Below are 24,226 nucleotides of genomic sequence, written 5' to 3'. Positions count from 1 at the left end.
AAACAGTTAAGCAGTTTTTTTCTATTCTGACCAATTGAATTAAAAATCCTTTTCTTAAAAAAGACTTTATGCGCATCCAAATCTATGTATCTTTTGAAACAATTAAATAAGGAAGGTGATTGAAAGTATAATTTCTCCGCTCCATATTTTGTTCAGAAATATTTACAAGTATGGAATGGAGATATTATCTTAAATTCCTTTTTGTTTGTTTGTTGATTTACTGAAATTTTTATGGTGCACACTGAACCCAAATTCACTCTTAAAATACACATGATTTTTCACTTAAAAACAAGGATCCAGTGATTTTCTTTCAATCAAGTGCGACATAAACATTTCACTTGGCAGTCACTTAAATTTCAAGTGAATTCATCCACATTCACTTCAGTCGTCACTTGAATTTGAAGTGAGAAAAAATATTCACTTCCCCATCACTTGAATTTCAATTGAATGTCGGGTTGTAATTGTGTTTACTTTCAGAGTTCAAAATGGCAAATTCTGAAGAGCAGCGTTTAAAGCTTATGCTGGATTTGGAGTTTCCCATCAATTCTTCTCTAGGCGATTTTGGTGGTAGTTTGTGTTAAACGTGATATAAGAAAAAGTTATTTAAAGGTGTTATCATTTTGCAGCTTGTGGGTTGAACTGGACAGATTTTCTGGTTTGCAGCCGGGAAGATTTAGAAGTCGCACTATCCGCAGTAACCGCAGTAATTCACTTGACCGATCACTTAAGTGAATTTCACTTGACCCATCACTTAAAATTCAAATGAAATTACGTATGGCGAGAATTTACTAAAGATGTCACTTATTTTTTAAGTGAAAATTATTTTGCGTGCAAGAATAGAAACAAACAATTTCATTTATCATAACTGGCATCCCTGATCAAGTCGAGTCGGAATACACGCTATTCACAAGTTAGACGAATTTCTCGAATTAGTGCTTCCATTTTGTCCGCTAGAGGATGCTGATGGTGTCGCCTTCTCATTATATGAAGAAAATAAGTGTGGTGAATATTGATTTCAATTATATTTGATAATACGTAGGGATTCTATAGGGCTAGGTGGGGTAATTATGAACAAAATTTCTTCATTTGGCACACTTACACCCACCATATGTTAATTTCTTATCACAAACTTTGAAAAGCTACCATCAATGAATGTTTCCGTGCTCTTCATCATTCTGTAGAACAACTTTTGTTTTTTGGTCGCAACCTCTGTCCTTGGGACGTCTGTTCATTATTACCCCGTCTGTTCATATTTACCCCACTCTCTAGGGGGTAATTATGAACACGGATTACGAACTTGGTATAAAATTTTTGAAAAGTAACAGTAGTTATACGTTACATTTATCCATAGTAAGCAGTGTATGGTGATTTTTTACTTAAAAATTTTTGTTCATAATTACCCCGAACTATGTTCATATTTACCCCGAGACTTGTCCAATATGAGTTATATGGTGTCAGAAAATCTCAATTCAACACCAAATAATGCAAATATTTAGCAGTAACAAGAAAATGGGTTGGTTTATAAAAACTCAATCCAATTCATGTATAAAAGATATAAAACAATATAAAAATAGCTATTTAGTGTTCTTTTTAATTGATATTCTTCTATCTATTGTTTCGAGAGTTTAATTTCTTTGTTACATCTTTTACGTTTTGGTTGGTTTCTTTTTTCCGTTTTTTTACACGTCTTTACAGAACATTTTATTTGATAGGACCTCTCCATACGTGTGAAATTTTAGACGAGTTAGGCTACTCGATAGTTTTTACATCCGTTTAAAATGTCCTGCGCAGCAAACATCAAATCTTCACCAAAATGTCGTGGGATAGGCTTTTCACGTACGTGCGAGGTATCATGAAATTGAAACCTATAAGGGTATATACGGGCGATAGTATTGGCGAAAAATCGGCCTCAGCCATAACCTCAAATTTTGATGAGCTGACGGCCTCACCAGTGATGCTAGGTGCGTTACTAAAATTAGTTTTTGTTTCTTTTAAACTAATTATAATATTTCTGAATTGAATACATTTTTAACAATCAACAGCTAAACGTTTGAAATCATTACGGTGCGTCTCTAATAAAATTGATGAAGATAAGCCATCTTTCGCTCATGAATTTTCAAGGTAAATTTAAAACATCTGAAATATATTTGAATGTACTGCTCGGTAAATTAAAAAGAGTTGTTTCTAACCTCGAAACGAATGCAAAATCATTCACTGTTACAAAAAAAAGTAAATTAATGAAAGCCACGTCTATGTTGACTATGAAAATAATAGCCTGCTTGCTCTGATTATTTATAATATTTTCACATAATTCGCTACATCGTTTAAGTGTGCGATACAGACAGTTGTTATTCAGTTCAGATAAATGTTGCGTTTAATTTCGTTTAAATTCATATTAAAAAAAATATATTCATTTTCCAAATATCAATGCACTTGGCAGTCCTGAACACCCAAAAAAATCAAAACACGAGCATCTGTGTGTCGCTTTTCCACAGGGCGAATTTGTCGATATTAGTACCGCAAAATCGCGTTTATCGTGCGCCCTTCTCAAAAATTGATTCTGTTCTCCTATGGTTTGAGGTTAGGGCTGAGGCCTCCTGCTAAGGTGGTGTTCGTGTAAAACTGTCAATATATCCTAATACATATACAGGAAATTCGAAAATATTTTAAAAGGGTTGTTTCATAAAAACACTTATTAAAAACTTCTTGGATCAGTGAACAGTAATTTTTACAATTCTTGTCAGTTCTATATGATCGAAAGTTTTGAAAAATATTTACACTTATAATTTTTTTTATCAACTATCTGAAAGTTCACATAAGTAGTTCTATATTCTTTCAAAAAAAAAATTGAAGTACTACCGAAGTTTTCCTCAACGAACTTAAAGAGAAAATCTTCAGCCAAAAGATGTTCATTTTGCACCAAATTAAAAAAAAATTCGAACAAATTAACATTGAAAAAAGTATCTATCAGGTATCAGAAAAGAGGTAGACTTAAATTAATATTGAAAAAAAGTATCTTAGTAAAAAATAAGACTGCAAGAAAATAAATTTTTCCGGATTTAACACATAAAAAATTATTATTTGCTGTAATTCTAATGTTCTGAATAGCAGCACGTTGTCCAAACATTCAGGAAAATTGATCTTTGCTTTGTGGACTTATTCACCAATTGAATTTATCAAAGTTTTTCATATATTTTACTGTTGCCACAGAGATTTAAGGTTCATAGAAATGTTAAATTTCACACAGTTATGAATAAAAGCTCGATCAGCAAACCTTTTGTAAACAAAGGGGAATTTAATTTTTAGCCAAATTAAACATTTCTGGTTTATAACCTTTTTGTTTATCAATTACCAAAAAAAACTGGTTTTGGAAGCACGTAAAACCTGTACTCGGTATAAGAGAACTATTCCTGAGATACAGGTTTTCGGTTTTGGTATTACCGGTAAAACTATTGACTGCCTTTTTATCAACGAAAATCGAGTTTTCATCCCTATTTATTTAAACAAAATTAAGACTTGTTTCAATTCGGTTACAGATTGAGCTTTTTTCAAAATTTCTGTTCTATTCACTTTCTTCCACTTTTGAAACTTTATTTTCAGTTTTAAAAAAATGGGGTTCAAAAGTTTTTGCAAAGACTGAAAAGAACTGGTAGAGCTTTTTTTCTTAATCCGAATCTCAATTTTGGAAAAAAAATCAATTTCTCAAAAAATCAAAACTTAACACATTGCAGATCTAATTTAATTATGAAATTTATTGAATTTGGTCCAGTGGATTCTGGGGTATAAATGCCGAGTGTTGATGTTTCCCGGCTAAGATTTCTTCACGGTCGTTAATATGTTAAGATGTTATAGAAAGGGGGGGGGAGTAGTTTTTTAAGAAATTTCTGTCAAAGGGAGGAGGGGGAAAGGGGTCTGGAAATGCTTGGATAATTAGTGAATGTCCCCCTAAGTTGATGAATCAATCATTTGACCATTAAAAAGCATTAGAAATGTCAGGAAATGCATAAGAATATGTGTTCATAATTACCCCATAGGACGGAAACTATGGGGTAAATATGAACACCCATCTGTGAACCAGTGCGAATAAAATTTTTCAAAATTTCTTCAAAATCCAGACAAAGCATCATTAACTGCATGTAAAACAGTAGATAACAATATTCTAGCAGGATTTCCTATGATCTGATATTCAAAACATTGAACACTGTCCGAAACGATTTCCGTTTCACGAGGTAATGGTTTTTTAAAACATCTGAATTGATATCTTTATGATTTGAAAACAGATCGGAAACACCTTACAGCTATCAATCGGATGTTAAACTACCACTTTTGGAACTTTTGGTGTTCATTCATCCCCCACAGCAGCGCGTATGGCACTTGTTCGGAATTACCCCGTGTTCATAATTACCCCACTTGACCCTACTATGCATTCCAGAAATTTTGAAGCACGGTTCAATTTCAATTTCAAATTATCACATACAAAAACCAGGCAATATTTGAACAAATCTGAGCAAAATTGATTCATTATTTGAACAAAATCAAGAAAAAGATAGGAGAAAATCACTTGAATCTTTTTTTCGTCGATGCACATCAAATTGTGTTCAATGCTTCTGAAAACATTCTATTTCATTTCGTTTAAAATAGTTCTGAAAAATTTGTTTTCGGATCAGAAATTAAAACTTATCATTACTCAATTGGATTTTTTTTTTGGAAAATGTGAATACATCCGGACAAAGACCGGGCAGTTTTTATCAACATTCGGGCATCCGGGCTGATACGGACTCGCCTCGAAGTTTTTCTTGAAAACCGGGAAATCTGTAACGGTTTTTAGAACGTATAGAATGAGTTCCATCGATGCTAATAATAATAAATATATTGGTAAACACAGGAAAAAATAGTTAAATTTCAAATCAATATCATTGCTATGAGGGTAAAGCTAAAATTGGATATTTGTGTAAAAATACAACATTCAATTAGCTTAATCTAAGGCTTCATTTCAATTTAGGGGCCGTTCAAATATTACGTAATGCAATTTTCGATCATTTTCGACCCCCATGCCTCCTACGTAACACATTTCTATCAGATTTTCTATCAAAAATTCACAAATCGTAAAAAACTGCATCAATCACTTCAACATGAAATCTGAGCTGAATTTGAAAGCAAAACGAAAGTTTTCTTTAAATAAAAAAAAAAGTTTTAAGATAAGGTGCATTTATAGGTGTTGATAATCAATGTGATCCTTATCATGTTTTCACACTTAAGTAACCGGAAACATTCTATGGCCGTATTAAAAAAAAATGTATTGTTAAAATCACCAGATTGGTACCCTTCAACAAATCTTTCTGTCGAAAAATATTGAGTAATAAAATCCTAGAAACACGACCTCACCTCTTTTCCGTTCTTTTATTTGAATTGAAAACGATTATTGTAAAATTTTATGAAGAATCAATAAGGTGATAATTTTATAGGTGCACTATTTAATATACTCCAAAAAAATTATTTGTTCTTGAAGTTTGGATTAGAATTCCAATGCTATGCTATTAGTTCAGGATTTATCCTTCGTCAATCAAGATCAATCAAGATATTATACATTCAGAAAAAAGAAAAAATAATGGCGGTTCAAACATGCGTTTCGAAATACACTTTTTTGTCGTATCATCAAAAAATAATCAATGGATATTTGTGAAATTATGTCTAAATTAAAAAAAACCTATTTAGTAGAGCAATCAGTGCATGTTAGACCGCCCCCAAATTTGTATGGGAAATTTCATGCTTGTGGAATGTTATGCTCTGCAGGCTTAAATTGATCCTATCCCAGTAAGCCATTAAGCACTGTTATAAGCCGCTTAAAGGACGGATAACAGCATTTGAGTGCTTATTGGCCGTATAACATGTTTTTAGTGCCAAAAGGCCCCGTCAGCCAACAGCCGCTAAACAAGCCGTAAATTGGTGAATAATGCTGTTTCAGAGCTTCCATGCTCTGTGAATGACAGCTTAGTGAAGTAAACGTCAATCCTTCGAGCGTGACATTTTATACGAAAATAAACAGCAATGAATTAAACTGCGAGATTTTAGTTTAGTTCAATTACTTTGGTTGGCTGCAGCCCTTGTATTAGTGGATTCCACCGGCGGTTCGAAACTAAGGACGATGAACAAGGAGGAGCTGATCGCGCGATTCATGGCGATGAAGGCTCTGGCTATCCGAAGGAGGCCACCGGATCTATCTTCCAATGATTACCTCCTTGAATCCTGATGGGGCATAGTAAATATCCTGGTCTGCGCCCAAAGAAATCCAACAATTGTTCTGAGAAATCAACTGAAGCGATTATAGTGTTTATTGTGTAAATTGAAACCTATAAAATGATGAACTGAGTGAGAAATAGTGTATATGTATGTACCTACTACAAAAGATCCGGGAAGAAACTTTACTGCATTTCAGAAAAAATGTATAATATAAATAAATAAATAAGTTTTCACATCAAATACGAATGTTTCTTCTCTCTCTTTTTGCTGGGATAGATATAATTAATATAATAACTTTATCATCATGGATAACTGGTAAAATTATATTAGTGGATGGCTCATAGGGTAGGGTTTTCATTTTAATATGCTAAATTACTCAGGATTGATGCATGGCTGATTTGGTTCAGAGAGCAAGGGCGCTGATGTATTGTAAGTTATGCTTAGTCAAGAGTTCGATTCCGGTTTAATCTGCAAAGAACCATTCGCCAAAAAAAAACAACAACTTAAGAAAGGAGGAGTGAGGGAGAGATAGCGTTGGGGCTAAAAAGACGAAACATGAAATTATTTTTTTTATTTGTTGTTGTTTTTCATCCAGTGGGTTGTACCCACTGAAATTTTTTTGACATTTCCGCATGGATGTGTTTTGAAAGCATGGTCAAGCCGTATATCGGCCAAATTACACGCCAAAAGTTGCCCTTGGACAACCCTTTAGTCGAATATAGAGCTTTCAGGCTTTGTAAGGCATTTCTATATTCGACTATACGGCTGACTAATGGCCAGTTTTTACGGCTTAATGGTTACTTGGGTAGGCCTAATATAAGGTCTCATGCCAAATTTGGGTCATATCGGATCACGGGAAGGGGTCGAGCCTAAAGTTTGTAAGGGATTTTGGCCGAATTCTTTTAAAAACGGTTTTTCTTAATGCCTAAACTATGACAAACATTTCATCCGAAGACTGCATTTCAATTCGACTTATGACTTTAAAAAAAAGGGTAACTTTTTTCAGGGTGATATTCATCACTCTTGATACTGCGTCAAAATGTTCGAAGCAGTGTCTCTCATTAACAGTGATAAATATCACCCTAAAAAGATAGCTTTGCTTTGAAGCTTAAAGTTTTTATCTTAACTCGAATCGAAATGCACTTTTCGGATGAAATATTTGTCATAGTTAAGGCTTTAGGTTTAGGCGTTTTTAAAAGAATTCGGCCGAAGGGGACCAGGGGGATTTTCATTTTTGTAAGCGTCAGATAACACTTCCATCTAGGTGGTAGAGATTGATCGCGGTTTAACGTAGCTTTTTCAAAATAAGTAGAATATCGCAGTGAGTGACTAGAGAGCTTCGTAATCTCACAATCAGAAGGTCAATTGGGATAGTCGATGCTTCCGGGTAACCACACGATCGGCAGAGACGCCCCGACGATGGAACGAACAAGAAGCGATCGCGAAGCGAGAGCAACGCCCGAAGCTCGCGGTTCAAGGCCGGTCAAGCGCGGCTTCCTGGTGCTGGCTCACTTTGCTAAAAACCACCACAGTGTATACACATAGATCAAGTTAGCAAAACTACATTTGTACAAATAACAGCCAGACACCAGGTAAACCAGCCACCGATCATCCGCCATTTTGCTCTAGCCGAAAACGATGCGCGCTTATGCCAGTGTCTCCTTAATACAGGACCCCTTTGTTTTGGGACAAAATACCGGGGTTGGAATAACCATTTCCCTCCAACTACGACGGGAATAACCGCCACCGAACATCGATTAACCCACGATCGGAAGTACCGGTCGATCTTACATCCTCGAAACTCACGGATCGACCCAAGACGGTGGACCACCCGTTACTTGAAAGGCCACTGTCTTCACCAATCGAGATCGACGCTGTACTCGAGGGAAAGGGGGTCCGCCATCGTCATTGGACCGGTTTGTCCACTCGCTGACACGTCTACAATGTCAGCCTTACCGACACCCGTACCAGTATCGGCAGCATCCAGAAGGGCTTGGCCCTCCAGGTATCGTGCCATTATTGTGATAATTGTACTGTGCAACTAAGAGTTAAATATACCATTGGTCGAGAAGTGCCCCACGTCGGGCGCCAAATATGTAAGTATGAAACCTACCACTCCCACCGGCGTGTAAGAGAGTCCCTTTCTAGACCTCAGGGCGGCACGCTTATCAAACAAAATCGCAGGGAGCTTCCAGAAAGCACTCAGAAAAACCCCAAAATTTCACTTCTCTTAACAACGGTTTTATTCACGCTTTAGATGCACAGAAAAGTAGTACCAACAGTGTCACGATACCTGGAGGGCCAAGCCCTTGTGGATGCTGCTGATCCTGGTACGGGGTGTCGATTAGGCTGACGTTGTAGACGAGTCAGCGAGAGGACTAACCGGTCAAATGCGGCTTCCTGGTGCTGGCTGACTTTGCTAAAATGTACACATAAAGAACTAAAAACTTTGTTAGTGCAAATAACAGCCAGACACCAGGACCCCTTTGTTTTGAGACAGCTCCCTGCGATTTTGTTTGATAAGCGTGCCGCCCTGAGATCTAGAAAGGGACTTCATACTTACATTTTCCTCCCGAACAAAACGTCTCAAAATCCCATACAAACTTTAGGCTCGTTGGGCGACCCCTTCCCGTGATCCGATCTGGTCCAAATTAGGCATGAGCCCTTGTAGAAGGCCTAGGATCAATTTAAGCCTGCAGCGAATAACTTTTTCAAATATCGGGTCATTTGGGGCACTCTAGCATGTGCATAATTATTTCAGCCCAAAATTTGTGTTTTGCAGTTCAGCTTAGCTTAGCTTAGCTTGATTGACTACTCACATCCACCTGAATCATTGTACCCGAAATGCTCTGTTAATTTTTTTACAAAATGGAATTCATTGAAATGGTTTTTCCTGATTCTGATTGTTATTTGATGATATGAACTTTGTTAATTGTTTTTTTTTTAAATAAATGCATTTCGAGCACCATGATCGCAGGCGTGGCTCAGTAGAAAGAATTCCACATCGCCAATGGTTGCTACTCCGTGATTGACCGAGGCTATCAATTTTGCGCAAAGGTCAAAAGAACGATGCTTGGGATTAGCGACTCACTCTCAGTACACAAAACTGATACTCTCTCTTTAACCATCAATAACGGCGCCGGCCACGTCCTAGTAGTCAATTGATAGGTAGGAAAAATATAGAAAGGGATGAAAGAATCAAATTTGTGCTTTAGGACCGAGGTCACCTCTGCATCCTAGCAAAAAAAATTGTTTTGGGAATGTGGGATAAAGGATATGATCAGGAAACACTTTTGACAAGTGCGATGTAGTATATTTATTACCTGCTCAAAGTGAAAGCCTTATTTGTTGTCATTATTTTTAATTTTTTTCATTTTCTAACACGGCTCTTTTTTAAAGTAAAATATCGAAAAAAAATTTTTTGCTTAGATTTCCTAGAACTATCTCGTATTTCCACCCATATATACATATAAAGATTATGCGGTGCTTAATTTTAATACATTAACTCCTCTGGCCAAACTAGCTAGCTTTTCTAATTGCTTCATAAAAAAATAATAAATTTCTACAACGAATTTATATTAAAGTTCCAGAATCAGTTAGAATGTTAAAGAAATAAAAGAACAAGAAAAGGACAAATTTAAAACCTGATATAAGATAAATTAACATCATAGTCATTCTAACAACTTCTCAATGATTCTCTAATTTTGGCCTTTTGTTAGTTTACTGATTTGAAATTAAAGTTGTTTGATTGGAAAACAAACGTAATAAAATCATTGAACGCGGCGCCAAGAGCTAGAAGCACATACATATTTGAATATTTCTATCGAACCAGTTATTTCATGAGTTCTTTAGCATAATAAAACTTTCAATGAGTGAAATTCTCAATACGTACATACATGTAAGGTATTCAAAACAATTGAGTTATGCTTCCAAGAAAAACGAAGTTTTAAGTTATGTTCAGAATACTTGAATATACCTATCTCTGCATAACAGAAAAAAAGACCTTTAATAAATGTATTCTTTCGTCGCTCTTTTTTATTGCTTTCGGTGGTACCAACCCTAAACAAAAATTCTCATTATTTGAGTTTCAGAAGAATCCTCCAAAAAAATTGCATTCCTGAAACAGCTTCGAAATGTAAAAACCCCGTAAATCTAGGGATAAATCATTAACCCTAACAGCGCTAGGTTTAAACTAAACCACTGATAATAAACCACTTCTACGGAAAAACTTTTTGAATACCCATAACTAGAAATTAACCCTGAGTTGATACTGCAGTCAAGCTAAAGTTTGCAAATAATCATCATTCAAAAATATAAAAAGATTACTTAGCTGAACATCCTTGAGGCATCCTATGAAAGTTGGTTAATCTTGATCCACATAATTGACCACTTTTCTCAATAAATCACAATTCAGCAAAAGAAATTAACAATTTAAACCAAAAATATGAAAGGTCTTGAATTTTTTTCTCACAAATTAAATACAACCGTCATCGACGGTCACAGCCTACCCCCAAAATTTGTGTTTTGCAGTTTAACCAGAAAAAGTGATCGAAGGTCGTTAAGCTACTCCTTAGCATGAGGGGGCGGGGGGCGAGGGGGTCAATTTTTGCATAGGGCCTTCTGGTTTGCCAGATTTTAAAACCGAGGTTTTGATTCCGAAACATACCGCCAAACGGGGCATCATGCAACAGCAGGGTTAGATGCAACATTTGTATACTAACACGTATTCAATTTTTATTTTAGTATAATGTTATAAGATTGATGATGGCAAATTTTAGCAAAATGATGAGGACATAGTTTTTTACATCGTGAGATATTTTTTTAAAGTTTTTGACTCTAATAGAAAATTTAAAAAACGAGTAATAGATGCATATTTTTAACATTTTTCGATGTCGTAAAAAACTTTACCCAGTATGGTGGATAAGCTTAATGATATCATCTACAAACTTTATATTGCTTTGATTATCCTATACCAAAAAGTAAAAATATTTTTCGGACAATCACCAAATTTTTTCGAATAAATATTTTTATAATTTAGTCACTAGTCTGGGCATGCAATTCAAAGAAACACCTTTTAAATCTCGTTTCCATATGCTGCAATATGATTGTTTTGCTTCACGCGATTTTAAATTTCTGAATTTCATCCATCCACATATAAATTTTTGTGATTTCACCTAGTAGAAGATTTTATAGTATTTTTACCCCTTTCATTAAACAAACTTTTGACAGAAAAATGTAAAATTTAATTCGAATAAAACCAAAAATTACTGTAATTGGTGCTTTATGCGTCATGAAATCACAAATATATAAAAAACTATAAATTTTCAAACGTTTTCATTTGATTTTTCATTAAAAAAAACTAAGGTCGTTGCAACTTACCCCTTTTTCTTAGTAGGGTGAAAATGGCATATATATGTTAACCCATTCGAGACGGAGGCCTTTTCATGACATTCGAACTTATAGTACTTTACTCTTAGATAACTTTTATGACGTTTGATTTTCATCAAAACCATTTTTCAATACATTTTGCAAAACATTTGCGGATTCCATGTGTATAAGAATATTATTTTTCCGAGCAATAGTAAACTCACAATGAATGATTGTTCAGACAAAGGCAAAAAAATTCCATTGCACACACGGTGTGCAATCGGTTTCGAACGGGTTAATTTAAAAATTACTGGTGCAATCATTTATTTTTCTGACTACGTCAATTTAACTTTTGATGTAAAACCGGTATGATTATTAATGAACATTACATTTTTAGAAGCCATTGAAGTTGAAAAGTTTTGCATGGTGCCCGGTAGATTAAAAAGGGGGGAAAATTTATCACTTTTTTCAATATTTCTAGATAATTTTTTCTGCTAAAGGGAATGTGGCATATTTCATATTTTAAAAACTAGTACTGGACTCCTATTATCGTAAAACAGGGTTGCAGAAATTTATTAGACTAATTTAAATTTGATTTAAAAATCGATTTCGTCTATGTTTAGAATTTGATGCTTTGGGGTAACACTGATCAGTCTCTATTTTGACGGTTTTAACGAGTTTTCTTGATCATGAAGGATACAAAACACCTACATAATTGCGAGCCTTCGATGAAATAGATATTTCAAGATTTTGAAATAACATTTTTAATTACATTTGAAATTTTGAAAAACAAACCAAGTGTTTCCGAATTTGAAACTCAACATGTACCTAGGTTTTCAAACATCGAAAAAAGTTTTGAGATATTTTACCTTTAGACTAAGTTATTGATGATTATGTGGAAAAATTTCATGTTGAAGGTGTCAGCCAGCTCCATAAAGCGATCGTAGGAGGCTGCATATAGAAGTGATACTTCGGTTGGCGAGCCCACATAATAGCCAAATAGCGTTTCACCGAGAATTTCTTGACGAACCTGCAGCGTAAGATCTATTCCAATCATTTTATGGCGAAAAAAGCTTAGAAACAAGCCAACATGCATGATTTTGCCCGCCATTTTGAATGTGCGGATATATTCCTCGAAAATTTGTTACGTACGGGTGTTTAGCAAATAAGTTGCCTCTACATTACGATGTTTTACTCAAAATACTGAAAATTCATAATAATACTTATGAATGGCCCTTTAACCTTGTAGTTGTATGTAGGTCATTCAGGAAGATCAAAATGCTGAAGCTTAGTTAAAAAGTTTAGTATGACAAACTAAATCTTGAGACTTCAGATAACTCAATGGTGTAAACTATATTGTTTGTACAAATCGGTTCAGTAGTTCCAAAGATAATATAAGATATACTAACTCGCGTTCGCCATCTTCTGAGGCTGGGCCTTACTGTAACTAAAACATACCTCTGGTGTTAATTGAAATTTTAATTTTTTCTCCTCTCCTCCTCAAAACAGTGCCACCCCCAAGTGCAATGACAGTATCCGTCTCGCAGCCTCAGCCGCCAATGGACATCGCGTGTTCCAGCCCCACCAAGGCCAGTCCAGCTGCCACTGGATCCTGTTCCGGTAGCAGTGGCTCCCCACTCAGTCCCATTATGATGACCACCACTCTACCGACTGGGGCCAGCGGAAGTTCCTCCTCCCACACCCCCTCCGCAGCAGCTGGACGACCCAATAGTCCCGGCAACTCGAGCGGAGGATCCTCGGAGGCGGATATTGCCATCAGCACCCCACCTTCTTCGTCCTCGTCGTCGCACACCAATCCGAGTACGGCCCTGCGGAGGTTCTACTTCCAGAAGACTCGGGTCAGCAAGTCCCCGAAATCGGCCACCGTTGGAGGAGCGGGAAGTGGAGGTGGGGCGGTTGCTGCTGCTGTGCCCAAGGTGGTGGTCATGGGGTCTTCGACGACGTCCGAGGTCACCATCAACACTTCCACGGATTCGGCATCGACGCACGTTACGAATGTTACGACGACCACCGATACCGAAACGAATGATTCCATCGATTTGGGTGAGTTTTACTAATGGCATCATAAGCATGATGTTTTTTTAATTGAAAAAAATTATGACAAGAATGACAAAAATTACCACAATGACAAACATGACAAAAATGACAAAAATGGAAAAAAATAACAAAAATGGCAAAAATAACAAAAATGACAAAACTGACAAAAATTAGTAGGTTTCTGAAAATTGGTGATGATTTTTTTTCCAAACATTCGTTGCCAGTTTTTTTGTTAAATATCTTTTTTTCTTAAGTTCCGAATCAAATTTTTGAATTCTTTTTACCCCAACCCAAACAGGTGACATATCCGGACAGAGTGAACCTTTGCTGAGCTCACTGGACGACGAAAGCTCTAGCATCGTGATGAATCAGAGCTTCGGCGAGGGAGACGATGAAAATATCACCGTTATCAATGGACCAGATACACCCCTGCTGATAAACTATCAGGTGAGTTGTAGTCTAGTCGATTTCGATAACGAGTCGAATCGAGCGTCGAAGAGAAAGAAGCAGCAGCAAATACTTAAAGAACCATACAAAGGATGGCATTGGTGTTTGGGTTTGGAATCGAAAATCCCTCATAAGTACCTCAATAACATCGACAGCTTGTTGGGGTGAAGAGGGCGATGAGGCGATGAAGCTGAAAAGGGCCGAGGGTGTTTTGTATTGCTCGCGACACTTCACCCATCTCTACTTCTACTCCGCCCCTTTTCTCTCTCTCAAAGTTCAGCATCCGTTTTTTTCTCCTTTCTGCAGTTTCCGACGACCGAACCACATTTGAATGAACGCACCCATTTTAAATATAACGAGCGCTATAAATACGCAATTCGTTTGCGCTATAAATAGCCATTTGAATGCTTTCTCGATAGCACATTCGGTATAGTGAGTGAGTCGAGGCGAAAAACGTAGGGCAACACGCTAAACAAATCGTAAACCGATGGGGGTGGTTCCAAAAGCTGTTGCATAAAAATATTGAGATTCAGACATTTTATAGAAGAAAATATTATTTAATGATATTGATTAGAAATAATTTAAATCATGCGTTGGAATCACATGAGGTGAAATTCTTCAATCAGCTCACTAAAATTGTGAAATTTTGATCAAATTTTTTCAGAGTCTTTACTTGAGAACACAAAATTAATCCTTAATTACCTTGCTTCTCTCAAATTTTCCTTGAATTTTTTTATTCTCTTGATTTTCTTAATTTTCTTAATTTTTTCAATTTTCTAATTTTTTTTATTTTCTTGATTTTTTTATTTTCTTGATTTTCTTGATTTTCTTGTTTTTCTTGATTTTCTTGATTTTCTTGTTTTTCTTGTTTTTCTTGTTGTTTTTGTTTTTCTTGATTTTCTTGATTTTCTTGATTTTCTTGATTTTCTTGATTTTCTCGATTTTCTTGATTTTCTTGATTTTCTTAATTTCCTTGATTTTCTTGATTTTCTAGGTTTTCTTGGTTGTTTTGATTGCTATATTTTCTTGATTTTCTTGATTTTCTTGATTTTCTTGATTTTCTTGATTTTCTTGATTTTCTTGATTTTCTTGATTTTCTTGATTTTCTTGATTTTCTTGATTTTCTTGATTTTTTTGATTTTCTAGATTTTCTTGATTTCCTTAATTTTCTTGATCTTCTTGATTTTCTTGATTTTTTTTATTTTCTTGATTTTCTTGATTTTCTTGATTTTCTTGATTTTCTTAATTTTCTTGTTTTTCTTGTTTTTCTTGTTTTTCTTGTTTTTCTTGTTTTTCTTGATTTTCTTGATTTTCTTGATTTTTTTGATTTTCTAGATTTTCATGATGTCCTTAATTTCCTTGATCTTCTTGATTTTCTTGATTTTTTTATTTTCTTGATTTTCTTGATTTTCTTGATTTTCTTGATTTTCTTGATTTTCTTGATTTTCTTGATTTTCTTGATTTTCTTGATTTTCTTGATTTTCTTGATTTTCTTGATTTTCTTGATTTTCTTGATTTTCTTGATTTTCTTGATTTTCTTGATTTTCTTGATTTTCTTGATTTTCTTGATTTTCTTGATTTTCTTGATTTTCTTGATTTTCTTGATTTTCTTGATTTTCTTGATTTTCTTGATTTTCTTGATTTTCTTGATTTTCTTGATTTTCTTGATTTTCTTGATTTTCTTGATTTTCTTGATTTTCTTGATTTTCTTGATTTTCTTGATTTTCTTGATTTTCTTGATTTTCTTGATTTTCTTGATTTTCTTGATTTTCTTGATTTTCTTGATTTTCTTGTTTTTCTTGATTTTCTTGAATTTCTTGATTTTCTTAAATTTCTTGATTTTCTTGGTTTTTTTGATTTTCTTGTTTTTCTTGATTTTCTTGATTTTCTTGATTTTCTTGATGTTCTTGATTTTCTTGATTTTCTTTTTTTCCTTGATTTTCTTGATTTTTTTGATTTTCTTGATTTTCTCGATTTTCTTGATTTGCTTGATTTTCTTGATTTTTTTCTTTCTTTTCTTGATTTTCTTGATTTTCTTGAGTTTATTGATCTTCTAGATTTTCTTGATTTTCCTAATTTTTCTGGTTTGCTTGATTTTCTCAATTTTCTTGATGTTCTTTATTTTCTGGATTTTCTTGATTTGCTTAATTTTTTGATTTCTTGATTTTCCTGATTTCCTTAATTTTCTTAATTTTCTTGATTTTCTTGATTTTCTTGATTTTTTCTTGATTTTCTTGATTTTTATTATTTACTTGATCATCTTGTTTATCTTGTTTTTATTTCATTTTTGATTTTCTTGATTTTTAAGATTTGCTTGATTTTCTTATTTTTCTCAATTTCATTTCATTGGTTTTCTTAATTTTCTCAATTTTCTTGTTCTTTTTTTAATTTATTATTTTCTTGATGCTTTTGAATTCTTCAATAATACAGGACATTTGACAACTTTTCATAGAAATATTCTTAAAAAATATTTTGATTTTTTGTTAGAATGTTTCCAGTATACGCGTCACTTTTCATTTCAACTCTCTGGAGCCATAGTTAAACATATCCACTTTCAGCTTGTGCTGAGTTGTTCTATATTTGTATTTTCAATCCAGAATCAAATCTTTATTTTTAGTCAGCGTATTTTTAGAGATTTTTTTTAATGAATACGGTACTCCCTACCGACGTTAAACTTCACGTACACAGTAAATTAAGGGAGCTAACTCTAGTGAATTGAAAACGATGCTGAAGCAGATTGCCAAGCCAAGCCAGACCAAGTGACAGGTCACGGGGGAGAACAAAAAATATATATTACCCACCCACCCCACTTTGCTTCTGGTCCGTCTGTGAACCTGAGATCTGAGATGAAAAAGGGCCAGCTGATGCTGCTCGGAAGCTTTCTTTGAAACCTGAAGGTATCGGTATCGAGTGAAGCGAAAATGTTTTGCCAAAGTGGCGCGTTTTTTTCACTTCTAAATGCTCTTCCCCCCAAAAGCAGTCTTCATTAAACCTCATGCCAACATGCAAATCGTGTGTGTGGCTATGTTGAATGTACAAACATACTAAACATACTGCTGGCAGCCAGTCAGTAGTGCATAGTTGCTTTACATTCTGCGCCTTGCCAATGACGTCAACAAAACCTAGTTTGTTCTATTTCAAGATTTGCCCACTAACTAACTAACTAACTAACTACTAAGCGCGCTTAAGGTTGAGATCATCCACCGCCAGAGGGAGAAAGCGGAAGGGCTGAACTGCTGCGAAGGGCCGGCCGCAGTGAATCGTCGCCGTTGATAGTAGGTACCTATAGTAAGAAACGTTCCGTTTGAAACGAAAGGGAAATTTTCACGGGCTGCCTGCTGGCATATTTAGTTAGAACTGAGAGAGTGAAATCAGCTCTGCACAAATTGTAAGTGACAGCGAAAGTTTGATATAATTAGTCTATTTTGTAATGGTCATTCAGAATGACGTAAATACGTTTCACAAGAAATGGCAGCGTCACTTGATAAAACGCATACGATTCATTGAATGCGAGGATTGTAAACTGGCACCGGATTTAGAGTAAGGGGAAACGTGAATATTCGTTAAGAAAAAGCGTCTAGTTGATTTGTTCATCTGCGATTGAAGAAAACAAAAATAAACTAAGAATCACAATACATTTAAAAAATGAAATTTTTAAATTGAAGTATTCAAAACATCAATCAAATTATCCTTTTAAATCAGAAAAAAAATGCGGTGGTGGAATGACACGGCTGCAGGTAAAATCAAAAAATCATCATAAATATTGTTCCTTGAGCCAGGGACCCACAACAGTTGCCGCTCTTTAAATGTTGCTTTGATGATAAGAAATTACAAACAATGTTCAAAAGTCAAGCTTTCTTATTTAGAATACCATGGAACCACTTTAATCTAATATGAGTACAAAACAATTTAACAGAAGACTCTCTGGAGCCACCTTTTTGATACAAATACATGCATACTTAGTTTTAATACTTAGCAGTGATCATCAAAAGAGCAAGAAAAATCATTATTTCTAAGAATTAATTTAAAAATAGAGTTTAGTATTCAAAATAATACATTACTTGAAGAGACTAGACCACCGGTTTGCTTCCCAAACATTTTTAGTTAAAGTACCTCATCAGTATTCTTGTTCCAGTTTAGTCAGTTTATTTGACAACACAATGTCGGATATGTGGCAAACTGTCAGTGTGATCAACTCTTAGTTCAGGAATGCTTATCATTATTTTCTTGAGCTCATACGGGAAATCGCTTTCAGAGTTCCTACTTTCTTAATTATAGAGGGTTTTGATAGAGGGCTTTGCGGTTCTTAAAGTGTTAACCGGACTTGTTTTTGCAAAATTGTTGAAATTGTGAAATGAATAGATGCCAATTTCTTTGGCATCTATTCCTCTTTCCGTCTTTTTCCTGTCAATTTTATTCGAAAAGACTACGTGTTAGGGTAAGTGAGCCCTATTTTGGCATGGTCCTTTTCTTGGCATGCCAACATGTCTTTTCATGTTTTTCAGGTCCAAATTTGAATATATTTTAATTGCGAAGAGAATAATTTGTTTCAAATCTGTGCATACCGAATGTTTCGATTGTTTGTACTTTATTAAAGTAGTTAATTTATTTCGATCTGCATCCGAGGAAATTTTGTTGGAAATCACCATATGAAAATCAGATGAACTCACCTTTCTAGTGCAACTGTTAAATTCACATGCGCTTTCAAACGCGGACATTCATTTGAAAAATTGGCTTGTGATATAGCTCAGTTGGCAAGTCTGTTGTCTCCTGAGCCGATGTCCGAGAGTTCGAGCCCAAGAGTAAAACATCGAACACAGTTGTACCGGATAGTTTTTTAATAACGATCCGCCAACTGCAACGTTGATAAAGTCGCGAATGCCATAAAGATGGTAAAACGACTATAATCGAAACAAAAAAAAATTTTTTGAAAAATTTGCAATGAATACTCATGCTTACAGTTAACCTCGGCAAAAAATCAAAAAATACTAGAAAGACTAAAGACTGAATATTTATTTAGGTTTTGAATAAAAGTTAAAAACTAATTTTGTTCCTTTTCTTGGCATGCAACTTCAATCGAAATACACCACCAGTGTTGGAAGCTGGAAAAAATACATTTTCATTAAAGAGGTATTTTTGGGTTGATGTTTTCCCTAAAACTTAAGTTTCAATATAAGTTGGAGAACATAAGTGATTCGACTAACTAAAAGTCATATCCAAGCATTGAAAATGCAAAAATCGCTATTTGGGAACCATGAATCGAAGGTACATTGGTATGCGTGCGAACAGCATTTACATTGCAGTCTGCCAAGCAAATGCCACAAAACACAGTGGTTCGAAATAATAAAAAAAACTATGTGAAATAAAGCAACTCACAAGACTTAAGATGTTTTTTTTTATCTAAAAACTGTTAGATCGATGGCAATTTATGACTTTAGTATATAAAATACATAATTAATTGAGTTTTGGAATCGTTTTCTGTTGCTTGTTAATTTTTTGAATTTTTGTTCTTATTTTTTTCTTGAAAACAGAAGTTGAAAGTTCAGGAAAATCTCGTTTTCTTTCCAATTATTCCTAAAAATATTAGGTGTGAGTCGGAATAAAAAAAAATGTTTTAGCATCTATTTGGCGTGTCAAACCACTGCGCAACGCCCCCGGGCATTCGAGATGGCTCGTGCTAGAAGCTCATAATCTCAGCTAACAAATTCAAAACGGCTAAATTTTAAAATACCATTCAAGGAATTTTTCAATTTCTTACTTTATGAAGCCATACTCCACAATATGAAGATAGTTGTTTGGTAGTGAAAATAACCCTATGAGTCGCAATCGCAAGTCTCCTAAAGTATTTTACTATCAACTTATGGTCTATAAAAACTCAAAAGGCATAATTTAAACAATGATTTATAAATGACAACACATCATGATGCACAGAACCATAGAAATGTCGTAAATGAATCTATCGTTAGGCTTAGCATTCCTGAATTTGTCCAGTTAGCATTCAATTCAGGAAATTCTCGAAAAAAGCTGAGAAAATCTAAGCAATTTTTTCCAATGTTTGGAAAAATCTAATCGATTAGAAAAGTTCAAATTAAGATATTTCAATTCAACGTTACAATACCACTTTCATAACAACCACGTTCAAGTCGTTTTTTATAAATAACTCGTTTATTTGACACGACTAAAACCTTTCAGTATTACTCCCATTCAAGTCGTATTTGATTTTTATTTTGATGAAATTGTCTCAAAAAACTTCGCAAAAATGATGAACTGTGAAATCTCTTTAAAAAATTTCGAGAAATGTGAATCAATCGGGGCCAGATACGGATATTTTACCTCAATATTATGGCAGCTGGATCACACAAACTTTTTTTAAACTCTACGTTGAAAACTTGGGCTAGTCTAGATAAGCCCATGCCATCTGAAATACTTTTCTTAGATTGATTGGCTCTATTCAGATTTTATCAGTCCTTTATAAGTAACTAACTGTATACATATTGGAGAAATTTTTTGAAGTGTTCAGTTTAAAAAGTTTGCTTACAAAATATGCTAGTTTAGATTTCATCAAAGGGATTTAATGTTCATAAAAAACAGAAAGTTCAAACCACTCGCGGACATAATTCGTTTCTGAATCGGTCCTCCTGATGGTCAATGATTCTTGGTCATACACAAATATTCTGAAACAACCTGAGGTGTTTATAATCATCACTTTGTTTAAATGGGTTAAAAGTTTAAAGTTTTAAAAAATAAAAAAAATTGCGGAAATTCTTGACTTCCGACTTTTTGAAATGAAAGCTTATCTTGTGCTTCCCTTCCAACCAAATTTCATCAATGTTTTCGAAAGCCTTTTTGTTGTATGAGTGAAGCCCGGTGTTCCATCGTCGCATAGGACTTTACGCTCAGCTGACGTCATTCTGTCAGTGGCCTTATATTCAGAATACACTCTAAGCCGCAACAACCCAAAACCAAGTTGAAATGCCGCAAAATCGGATGAAACTGGCTCCCGACGAAAATGAGTTTAAGGGGGTTTTCCCAAACTTGAGAATAAACGTCATTTTTGCAACTTAATTTTGGGGCATGTCATGCGGCAGGGATTTTTTTGGGATTTTTTCCTTTGATGAACTAAATATCGAAAGGGATTATAAAAAATTATTAAAGACAATATTTTTGTTTATATTTCCTTTTAATTCTTTATTTTCAAAAATATTTTTTTCACAATTGATCTCGGCAGAAGTTTTCGTAAAAGGTAATTAAGGAAATCTCAGCTTGATTTATCCTGAGCCATTTCCAATGGTTTTGGTCTGGAATTACAGGATGCTGTGGACACCATAAAGAACGGAACTTAAAACTCACATTTGTCCTTCAAAATCAATGGGTCTTTTTTTACGGGTTTTCATCCTTTTAGGATGATTCATCCTTCAAATCAATAAGTCTGACCTGCAGGATGCACCCGGAAGGAAAACCAGACTTCAATCGTCACTGGAATTTACTTTCCAGTGGATAGTATCCACAGCTACGATTGATGTGCAGAACAGCCGAATTCATGTCATGTCGAAAACTCGATTGGCAGCGTTTAGGAACTTCACGTGTCTTCACAATCTTGAGACTACCTAGCATAGTGATATCTGAAGCTCCCGTTTCCAATAGGTCGTGAATGGCAAGTGCCGCGATTATTCCAGATCGTCCGGTTCCATTGGTTTTTCTTCCTTCCGGAAATTTGCTGGAGGCATGATGTGAATATTATCGACGAATAAACGTTTTCTGGAAATCCATAAATTGAAATTAATTAAGCATGATAAAATTTTGTAAAATATTAAAGCAATTTACCAGAGATTGTATTCGATGCGACTGACTTTTTTTGTTTGCAAAACGAAACCAACTGAAAATAAAGGGAAATTTTTTTGGGGTGGTCAGTTCGAGCTTCGAAATTTGATTTTGGTGCATTGACAGCAGCCCAAAATCAAGAACGCCAGTCAAACTTTGTTTTGATGCGCTGGCGTTCTTATTTTTGGGTTGTTTTGATTCTGAGTGTAGCCAACGATTCTGTTAACTGTCAATTGAGCATTGTTGGTAAAGATCTATTGCACATTGCTGGTGGCCAAGAATCGGATCATCAAAACGGCAAACAATTGGTTCGGCGGCCAAGTAATTGGAGCACCGCAGTGAGTACTTTGCATGCATTTTGCTCACATTAATGAAAGTTCCACAGAGAAAACATATTTTTGTTGAACTCTAAGCAAGTTAGCAAGTAAATTCTTCAAAGGATGTTCTATGTTGCACTCAACAGGAAGGTTGAAATGTTGAAAAAAAGACGTCTAAGTATTTGTCATGATTTCATACCGGTTAACATGTTTTGGGAAACAATTGATAGAAATTTGAGGGCTTTATATTGAATTCTTTTTATTCGCGATGATTTTATATTGAAAAAAAAAACGAGTATAATAAATACCGGGAAAATCATCTTTTTCAACAGGGAACAACTCGGGAACAATCCGGAGAAAACCGGAAGAAACTTTAGAATTTCAAAACAAAAAGTCGCAAGCAACCCTGTAAAATGCTTATTCTGTGTTGAGAGGTTTTTTGTGAAAAGGCCTGCTATTATCAAAAAAGCAGTACTTTTCGATACATTTTTCAAAACAGTGACTAACAGTGCTTATTTCCGGCCCTGTTTTGATTTCTAAATAAACAACTATAACCGGTCGGTTTTCTGAAAATCCAGCCGTTTATTAGAAAACCGAACGGTTTGATGAAGTCAATTTTTGGCCAACATTTTTTTTTTCTAAAAAAACACCAGATCTTGAAGTTTTATGCATTTTAAGCCATTTGGCACTGAAAATGAAATTTCGATTTTTCTCTCTAATATGTGTCGTGAGCCTACTTGGTTGAAAAATTCTACTGATCGAAGCAATCGAAAGATTTGTTTTGATTCAACCACAGTATAGACGATGGAATCACAAAATTTGAGAGCGAGTTTGGGTGAAGCAAAATGTAAACATAGCTGTACAAAAAAATGAAATTATAAAAATTATTTTGAACAATTTTGTATTAATTTTCAGATAAAATGGTGAGTGGAATAAAGTTTTAAGTAATAATTTCCTATATTACTTAATCTACTGCTCGGTTTTATTGTTTATTATTCATGTGTTCAAAAAGATTTAGAAAAAAATTTACCACCAAACAAGCGCAAAAATTGATAGTTTTTATCAATGCCTTAGTTCGAAATATATAAATTGATTATTGCCCTTAAAACATCCTTCAAATTGTGCACGTTTTGTTATTTCAGGAGCAAACTGGACAAATCGAGACAGTAGCATTGGGGCTTGTGATATAGCTCAGTTGGCAAGTCTGTTGTCTCCTGAGCCGATGTCCGCGAGTTCGAGCCCAAGAACAAACATCGAACACAGTTGTACCGGATAAGTTTTTCAATAACGATCCGCCAACTGCAACGTTGATAAAGTCGCGAATGCCATAAAGATGGTAAAACGACTATAATCGAAACAAAAAAAAAAAAAAAAGAGACAGTAGCACTTAGAAACAGAACTGCTTTAAAACTATGTCTTATGCCGGTGAAGGTATAAGAGTTAACAACGAAAAATCAAAATACTAGAAGCTGATCGGTCGTTAATTGATGTCGTTTTCCCTTCCCCTCAAATCCCAGCGAATTAGAATCTAGTAATTCCGAAAGCCAGCCGGATTCGTGCAAAGGTAGTCAAGAAAAATGAAAATATATTATGGACATCTTATTTTACAATTGGAAGCTTCTGTGAAATTAGCTGCGTTTGCATAATATTAAGATTAAAATTTCTTGATGGGATAAACAGTTTCATTTCAAATAGTTTTCTCATTTTTTTAATGATTTAGAAAGTTTTTTGGTAGTTCAAAATGGATAAAAAAAACATAGCTTAAAATTAATTTTACGGTTTTGAATCTGTCACAGTTCATTCTAACTTCGAACTGTTGCACAACTTGCAAGCGCTAGATGCAAGAATTTTCGTCGATTTTCCTAATGAATACGTGAAAGCTATTTACGAGATTCCAGGGCCAGGTCGCTCCTTTAATTTTGGCAATATGCATGTTGTCAGGTTAATATTGCCCTCTGGAAGGACATTGTAAATGG

At 34.7% G+C, this 24,226-nt stretch overlaps 1 protein-coding gene across 6 annotated transcripts in view; it reads left to right on the top strand.

Annotated features, from left to right (window-relative positions):
• Nucleotides 1–24,226, top strand: part of LOC129750541 (uncharacterized) — a 380,798-nt gene that overhangs the window by 205,788 nt on the left and 150,784 nt on the right. For all 6 annotated transcript variants that reach the window (XM_055745501.1, XM_055745502.1, XM_055745498.1 and 3 more), the window contains exons 4-5: nt 13,117–13,671; nt 13,964–14,112. In XM_055745501.1, the coding sequence (XP_055601476.1) occupies nt 13,134–13,671; nt 13,964–14,112 (687 nt within the window). In that variant the 5' untranslated portion in view covers nt 13,117–13,133. The remainder of the gene's footprint in view (nt 1–13,116; nt 13,672–13,963; nt 14,113–24,226) is intronic.

Source organism: Uranotaenia lowii, chromosome 3 (genome assembly GCF_029784155.1).
Source record: "Uranotaenia lowii strain MFRU-FL chromosome 3, ASM2978415v1, whole genome shotgun sequence".
Lineage (NCBI taxonomy): Eukaryota > Metazoa > Arthropoda > Insecta > Diptera > Culicidae > Uranotaenia > Uranotaenia lowii.
The sequence above is the reverse complement of the archived record's forward strand: the minus strand, read 5'-3'. Positions and strand labels throughout refer to the sequence as shown.